This window comes from Littorina saxatilis, linkage group LG2 (genome assembly GCF_037325665.1).
Source record: "Littorina saxatilis isolate snail1 linkage group LG2, US_GU_Lsax_2.0, whole genome shotgun sequence".
In the NCBI taxonomy this organism is placed as follows: Eukaryota; Metazoa; Mollusca; class Gastropoda; order Littorinimorpha; family Littorinidae; genus Littorina; species Littorina saxatilis.
In genome coordinates, this window is record NC_090246.1 from 300001 (window position 1) to 308649 (window position 8649).

At 40.7% G+C, this 8649-nt stretch overlaps 1 protein-coding gene across 1 annotated transcript in view; it reads right to left on the reverse strand.

The window, feature by feature from the left end:
• LOC138957297 (uncharacterized) overlaps positions 1-7669 on the reverse strand; it is a 63846-nt gene extending 56177 nt beyond the window's left edge. Inside the window, exon 1 of the mRNA XM_070328435.1 lies at positions 5786-7669. Within this exon, the coding sequence (XP_070184536.1) occupies positions 5786-5969 (184 nt within the window). The 5' untranslated portion in view covers positions 5970-7669. The remainder of the gene's footprint in view (positions 1-5785) is intronic.
• Between the last annotated feature and the right edge of the window lie 980 nt (positions 7670-8649).

Consider the following 8649-nt stretch of genomic DNA (forward strand, 5'->3'; position numbering starts at 1 on the left):
TGTACTTAGTAAGAATCTAAACGCCATAATAACCGTCGCGTCAGAAGAGCATCTAAGAAGCGAGAGATTTAAGACGTGAGGGGTATTATGAGTGAGAGGGTGGAGGTGTCATGGGATGAGGGAGGGCTAAATATGTACAGTGGAATAGATTGGAATTAAGTATTGTAAAAAAAACAAAAAAAAACGTTCCATTTCCGTAAACGTAACGTTTTGTTTTGTCAATAGGTAAAGTGTCCAATAACCTACACTTCTTATGTTTTTTATTCTAAATGTTGGAACGTTAGCGGTCTATCTCAGTATCTGTTTTTTTATTAGTGGAACCCTCCTATTTATGACCTACGAAATACGAGAAAAGCAGGTTTTAAAAAGGACTTCTTAAAAAGTAGTTACATTTACAGAGGTTATGAACAGAAATCTCAAAAGCAAGATCTTAAAAAGCAGGACGCTTTACAACAGGGGTCTTACAAAAAAGGGGTGTGTGTGAGTGTGTGGGGGGGGGGGGAGTACCACTATATGAGAAGATGGTAACTACAGTTACCACGTTAACCCTTAATTTCGGTATAGTGCATTTCTTCAGCTGTAGACAGTGATTTGTTCTATTTTACAAAACATGAAAATAAAACAACCGATAGTACTTGACACCGTGGGGAAATTTATTGTAAACAATGTGTGGTTCTAACGTCCTCTGTCGGCCATTAAAGGTACACTCATCCCCGTATAAGCAATTCGATTCACCGTATCATACCTTTCCAGGCTTTTATAATAATACTAATAACTGGACATTTTTAAGTGCCTAACCTACGGCTCTAGGCCCTTTACAAAAGAACATATACAGAATAGAACAATCACATGTACAACCTACATAAAACAATTAACCATACGGACAAAAATCACCACATGTAAGCTTACTGTTCACACTATATTCATATACACACTATATATACACACATATACCCAGCGAACACTTTCGACAATCATGTCAACTTCGTGTGAGAGAGGAGTACGTGCAGAAATGGAATGGAAAAGACATTAGGCCGGGTTGGTGTAATATTGTGTGAAAAAGAAAGTGTTCAACTGTTGTTTGAAAGAGCTGAGAGAGGTGCAAAGTCTGACAGAGAAAGGAAGAGAGTTCCAGGGTGGTGGTGCAGCACAACAGAAGGCTCTGACATGGGGCACATACCAAACATCAACAGTCCTATCAATCAATGATTGAACGTTCAATAGATTAGCAATATCTTGTTAACTGTTTTAGTGATGGTCAGAAAGGATGTAGAAGAAATTGCTGGTTACAAAAACTGTTCGTGTTTGATATCTCAGATACAAAGTTCTGAAGTAAAACAATAATAATTATACTGAGACGCAGTATGTGGATACACTTCATAAAGGCTTGAACATTTCACTGTCAACCGCGTACATGTCCGGGCGGGGATATAGCTCAGTTGGTAGCGCGCTGGATTTGTATTCAGTTGGCCGCTGTCAGCGTGAGTTCGATCCCAGGTTCGGCGGAAATTTATTTCACAGAGTCAACTTTGTGTGCAGACTCTCTTCGGTGTCCGAACCTCCCCCCGTGTACACTACATTGGGTGTGCACGTTAAAGATCCCACGATTGACAAAAGGGTCTTTCCTGGCAAAATTGCTTAGGCACAGTTAATAATTGTCTACCTATACCCGTGTGACTTGGAATAATAGGCCGTGAAAGGTAAATATGCGCCGAAATGGCTGCAATCTACTGGCCGTATAAAATTTCATCTCACACGGCATCACTGCAGAGCGCCTAGAACTGTACCCACGGAATATACGCGATATAAGACTCATTGATTGATTGATCGTACTGCTTTCAAAGTATCTGGCTGTAAGTGTGGTGCGTCTTTGGTCTCCGCACAAACAAATCACAAAACGTGTACGACAGCCTGTCCATTACCAAACACCGGCTAGGAAACAGCTCCAAGAACATATGGCTAGACTTGTCCAGACTTCATGCCAAAATACACGACTACTGTTTGACATTCTGAGTGGCCGCTCTCATTTGATCGGTGTTATGTGATGTTCCTTTTACGTAAGCAGTTATTTCTGTAAATTCTGCCGTGGTTAAAACAAATAACATTGGGAAAAGGCGGAAAAGGTGTGCTTTGCGGACGTAATATGTCAACATTTGTAGAAGCTAATGGTTTATACTATAAAAATGCAAATCCTCCTTTTTCTCGCGAATAAAGTGAGCATTAGTTGTCGAGAGGGGAAAGTGGCTGTTACTGTTGTAAGACGGAAAAATGGCCATCTATTTGGAACTAAGTTACTGCCCACGCGTGCTTTAAACGTTAAAGTGTACACTTCCAAGACCATTCAACATGCAAGTTTAACTCTGTGTGTGTGTGTGTGTGTGTGTATGTGTGTGTGTGCGCGTGTGTTTGTGTGTGCGTGCAGAGGGCGCGCGTGCGTGCGTGCGTGCGTTAGTGCGTTAGTGCGTGTGTGTGTGATGTGTGTGTGTGTTTGTGTGTGTGTGAATGTGTGTGTGTGTGTGTGTGTGTGTGTGGGTATATATGTGTGTGTGTGTGGGTGTGTGTGTCCCTGTGTGGGGGGGGGGGGGGAGAGAGAAAGAGTTTCCAGTGCAGATAAACAACAAAACCGCAGGTTACCTGGTATTTTGCTGATGATGTTTGACAAATGAAATGGTCCTCACAAGGGCAAGCGCTGTCTATTTGCAGTTACCACGCTTGGATTCCAGCATCACACGCACAACATTCATAATGAGTTCCACAGAACGTAATAACGGTGAACCAGACACGGAATAGGATCGCATTGCTCTAATGGGGCTGTCACACTCTAGCGTTTTAGAGAAACTTATGTCTAGCGTATGAAAAGTCAAAACATAATGTCAATACGTTGGCATACGTCCAAAAAAAAGCATCAACATTCTGAATTGGACGTATGCATTACGTATTCATAGTGTACGTCTAACTTATTAGAAACACATCACTAACTTATATAAAACTTATGATAGCGTATCATACCGTATGACCAGCGTATGTCTAGCGGCCTCGCCTTATGCCCAACGTATGAGTAACTTATAAGAGTCCCATGTGCAGCGGGCTCGGCATGACAAGTAAGTTACTAATAGGTTATCGATAAGTTAGCTGTATGGTACACCTTCCTGCTAGCGTATCTCGACGTATCTCAACGTATCTCGACGTATGACTAAACTACCTGTAACGTATTTAACATATGCGTAGCGTGTCTAGCGTATGCCTAACGTATGAAGAGTACGTCGGCATACGTCCACAAATTTTGAACATGTTCAACACAAAAAATCGGTCTCAGCGTACAACAACGTATGCCAGCTTATGCCAGCTTATACCAGCGTGCTTTTAACGTGTATGCTACTTATACTAAACCTACCCCTAACTTATGTCAAACGTACTCCAGCGTTTCGATGAAAATTCTCAAAAGTCAGCATAAGTTACTGCTATACGTTATAGTGTGACAGCCCCATAAGAAGCTTGTGCGCTAAAGTGCTCTTGTGCGTCATGCCAGTTTTCATTGAAGGAAATTATAATAGCAATAACAATGGCCGTTTGTGATCGATTCGCAACGTCTGAGCAACAAGGAGCCATGATGATGTGGAAGCCGTATTTGCTAAACTGACATTATTATTCTGTTTTTTTGTTTGCTAATCACGAAGGGCCATATCAGGGCGGTGCTGCTTTGACATATAACGTGCGCCACACACAAGACAGAAGTCGCAATTATTCTGTTTCCGCCATTACCTGTCAATTATTTATAACAATGGCGTGTCTTGCTGCTAGCGAAAGTAAAAAGCATCAACACTCAAGAGTGTCCTTTGTCGAAGGCTGTTTTCCAGAAATGTTTTATCGGTCCGCGAAAGGGATAAATAAAAGTAAGCAGGAAATCATCCCCTTATCTTTTCTTAGCCGAAGTAATCTTCACTGAGAAAAGCTCAGAACAAATGTTTTTCTGTTGTCAAAACAACGTGTATGTTGTGACAACTTCATGCATTGAATGAGGCTGGTTTAGGGTGAGAGGATATAGTTATGAAGCATTTGGTGTGTTAAACTTTGCCACTGCTATAAGCAAGTAAATACCTTGATTTTGGATCGATCCCAAAATGTATTCGTTTTCAGCATATTTGAGTTGTTGAACATATCTCCATTTAGTGCAATGATTCGTGTATCTGAAAAACGGTGTTTTTAAGTAAGAATATCTCCTGTTGATGCAATGATTTGTGTATCTGAAGAATAATGTTTCAAGGAAGATAACTAAATAGTTAAGTTAACCAGACAAACTTTGTTTGGTCGTGTTGACATGACATGACATCAGCAGCTTAACTGTTATTATTTCTTTTTCGACCATTATTTGTCACTTTTTGATGACAATGCCGAGCCTCTTACTGTTAGCAAAAGCAACACGCGTTAAATCCCATTTGTAATTTTCACCAACGGGTTTTCAAACCCAATTTTTTTGTATTGGCAATACACTGTCTCTGTACGTTTTTTTCGCCAAAATCAAAAATACAAGCTATGGCAAAGCCAAAGTTATAACAAGGATATACGAACTGGAACAGGAACAAGCTAGAACATGCCTTTCTCTACCTCGTGCCACATCACAAACACAGCGATAAGACACAGTTAAGACAAGAACAACAGAATACATAAAACACAAGAACAAAATCATAACGACAAGAATAAGAAAAAGAACATGCCTTCGCCGAACTCCACCTCATGACACATCATAAACACATTGGCAAAACACAGTGAGGGAAAAAATATAGGACAAGAAAGATGAGACAGTGAAGTAAAACAAATCTAACTCAGTCATGGGGGTTATATCAGAGTGGTGTTTTTTTTTCTGGGATGGCAAAACACACTAGTGCGGCCAATTTTGCGAAATATGCGTCAGTGATATGGAATCCCAACCTGAGATAACACATTATGCAAATAGGAGCGGCTCTTAAGAAAGCAACCAGATAAGTACGATTCGACAGTTATCTGGATTTGAAGGAAAGACTTCAGGTACTAGCTGTGCATAGCTTGCCCTACATAGCTAAATAAGGAGTGTTGTAGTTAAAGTGTATCGTAATATTGACGGTTTCGACGACCTAGGTGCCTAATCTTTTCAATTTTGCAAGGAAAGCAGCAGACAGACGTGCTTAACTTAACAAGAAGATGTAATGCTTTCTTCACGTCTGAGACAAATCCCGTGAGTGCCAATACTTTGTCCGAGTTATTAAACACACAACTGATAGTATATATATTTATACATAACAAAATAAAATTATTGTCACGTTATCGGATTTTCAGATCATACATGACGCACAGGGACAAATTCCCAGACAGACGACACAACTACTTACAAGCTTGACAGCGTATGGCTAGTCACACGATAAGGATAAGGATGCTGCTGCTGCTGTCGATGATGATGATGATGAACATTTTTGTTTTGTGTGTTAAAACGCAGTAAAAACAAGAACATAGGAACTTCTCTATTCTTCTTCTGCGCTCATGGGTTGAAACTCCCACGTACACTCGCGTTTTGTCACAAGCGGGTTGTAACGTGAATTACTGTTTTCGCGCCGCCATTAATTTTAGGCAGATATACTCCATTGTCGGGGGAGAACATAGGAACAATAACAAGAGAATAAAAACAAGAACATAGAACAGGATCATAACACCATGCAAGTACAAGATGAACACACGAACGATAACAAAATGAGATCATCTATAAGAATGAGATCAAAAACACCAGAACATGAAAATAAGAAAAAGGACCTACCTTGCTCGACCTGCAACTCACGACACATTCCATTGCAGTACTGCCACAGACCTTGAGATCCTTCACTAGGCGAGGCGTAAAACCAGTAGGGCAGGGAAAACCCCACCATGAAGAGAACGAAACCCACGTACACACCAAACACACCCAGCTTGTACAGCGGTTTCCGTGCCGACCACAAACTCATGATGATACGCCGGCAGGAACAACCACCGTAAAGAAAATGTTGCGAGAACGATGGTTTTGTAGGACCCTGGCAGGAACAACCACCGTACAGAAAAAGGTTGCTAGAACGATGGTTTTGTAGGACCCTGGCAGGAACAACCACCGTAAAGAAAAGGTTGCTAGAACGATGGTTTTGTAGGACCCTGGCAGGAACAACCACCGTAAAGAAAAGGTTGCTAGAACGATGGTTTTGTAGGACCCTGGCAGGAACAACCACCGTAAAGAAAAGGTTGCTAGAACGATGGTTTTGTAGGACCCTGGCAGGAACAACCACCGTACAGAAAAAGGTTGCTAGAACGATGGTTTTGTAGGACCCTGGCAGGAACAACTACCGTTCAGAAAAGGTTGCTAGAACGATGGATTTGTAGGACCCTGGCAGGAACAACCACCGTAAAGAAAAGGTTGCTAGAACGATGGTTTTGTACGACCCTGGCAGGAACAACTACCGTTCAGAAAAGGTTGCTAGAACGATAGTTTTGTAGGTCCCTGGCAGGAACAACCCCCGTAAAGAAAATTTTGCTAGAACGATGGATTTGTACGACCCTGGCGGACCGTCAATATTGGTCTGGCTTGAACACTCTGGGACGCGTCTGACAAGAATCGACGCAATGGGGCGAATTAAGCCACTCGAGTCAATGCGTCTCTCTTAATCTGATAGACGGTCTCAGCGGTACGCTACCGTAAATCGAGAACACTCTGTTCTCCGTTGATTTTCTGTCCCCAAGCGGTCTGTTTGTTTCTCACTTTGGCTTTGGAGTATCTCAATTCCAGCCACCAGTAACTCAAGGGTATCTCAAGTATAAGGCAGAAATCCTTTTTCGTTGGCAATCATGCTCAGCGTAATGTGTGATTTGTCAGCAGCAAGGCACAAAACTATGTGTTATTCAATATCATATCTCAAAAAGGACACACACTGTCTTTTACATTTAGTCAAGTTTTGATTTTAATTTTAGAGGCATCTTTTCTGTACGTTACTGGGTAACTACTGACTTTGGTGCTTGTTTGTTAGTTTTATAAAGCAAGCACAGTTGAATACCACACAAGGAACAGTCTGAAGACAGCTTCTCTCAAAAATAATATGGTGATTTAGTTATTTTTACAAAACACAGCAAGACTCTGACTTTTAGCTAAAACTAAAGACTTTCCGCGGACATTGACAGTTTTTTGGAAAATGTCAACTTTTAACAGGCGTTGACCACTTGCACAAGACGGTAAGAATTTGCAGCAGACATTTAGAGCTTTAACAGACGTTGATATCTCTCAGCAGATATTGAACACTTTCAGCAGATATTGAACACTTTCAGCAGACGTTGAAAGGTTTCAACAGACGTTCAGAATTTTAGCAGACGTGGGCAGCTTTCAGCAGACGTTGACAGCTTTCATAGGAGGTTGTCATCGTTATAGGACGTAACCGCTTTCCAATGCTGAAGCAAGTCTCGATGAAAAGTTTCCCTTAAGGTTTAGTTCTCAAACTTCTTGTTGTGCGTACTGAACACAGAGATGACAATCGCAACGAACACCTGCCTGAACAAGCGTGATATTTGCTGGTATCACTTCAGAGCATCAGAGTGCTGCCCTGTATACTGCGAAGGTTGTTGTCGTGCCGATCGTAAGCTTTTTTTAAAACTTGTGGCGCAACAGCCTCGGGCAAACAGGCACCGTGCTTATCTGAAAACAGAATTAAACCACAGATGAACATCTCGAGGTCAGGGAAAGATCAGCTTCTGGAAAAGCATTCATAGCATTAAACGAGAATAGAAACATCTACTTAACACGATTTCATTGAGGAAAAACGTTTGTTTTTGAGCAAATCAACAATGCTCGTTACTTGTTTCGTTCCAAGCCAAACCTTTCTATGATATTAACCAAAACAAAAATAATACTGTAAAATGTCAAATCTCATTAGTAAGTTTTCTTTTATTATTATAGTGCAAAACCCACCACCACAACCACCACCTCCACCACAATCACAGTTACATGATCAACAACTCTACCCTGAAAAAAAATTAAACATTTCTTCACTCATAGCTACAGAACTAAACTCAAAAGTAAATATTAAGCAGGCTAAATATTTTCAGGTATGCAAAATTGCTAACAGGACACCGGACAGAAATATACCTTTTCAACACAACCTTCAGAGTCGAAAAAAAAATGAAGAGGCAAAAAAGTAAGCGGTGAAGCAGCCTGCATGCAACTGAGATCCACAAACAAATTAAAAAAAAAAAAAAAAAAGCCTTCCGAGTCAACAAGAATTCCATTAGGACTAACGTAAACAAAAATAAAATAAATAACAATTAAAAAATAAAAATCCCACGTAAAACGCGACAAGCTTTTTTCATCAAATTTTTCACGTCAACAAGCGGGTAAGGTGAGACGTTCAACAAGAGAAAATATTGATTTCCGTCAAAGAAAACTTTCTTTAGGTCAGTATTAGCACATAAATTAGTGCAGTATCATCTTTAAACACATAATCCTCAACGGCTCACTGAAGTTACAATGTCGGAGACAAAAGCTGGCATGGGTATCCTACCAGGATAAAATATTGATTTTACAAGTAATCTTACACTGTCAACAAGAGTTAGTTCTCAGCACACTTTTAACGCTAAGACAGAAGTTCGGTTTTCGCACAAAAGAAACTAGAG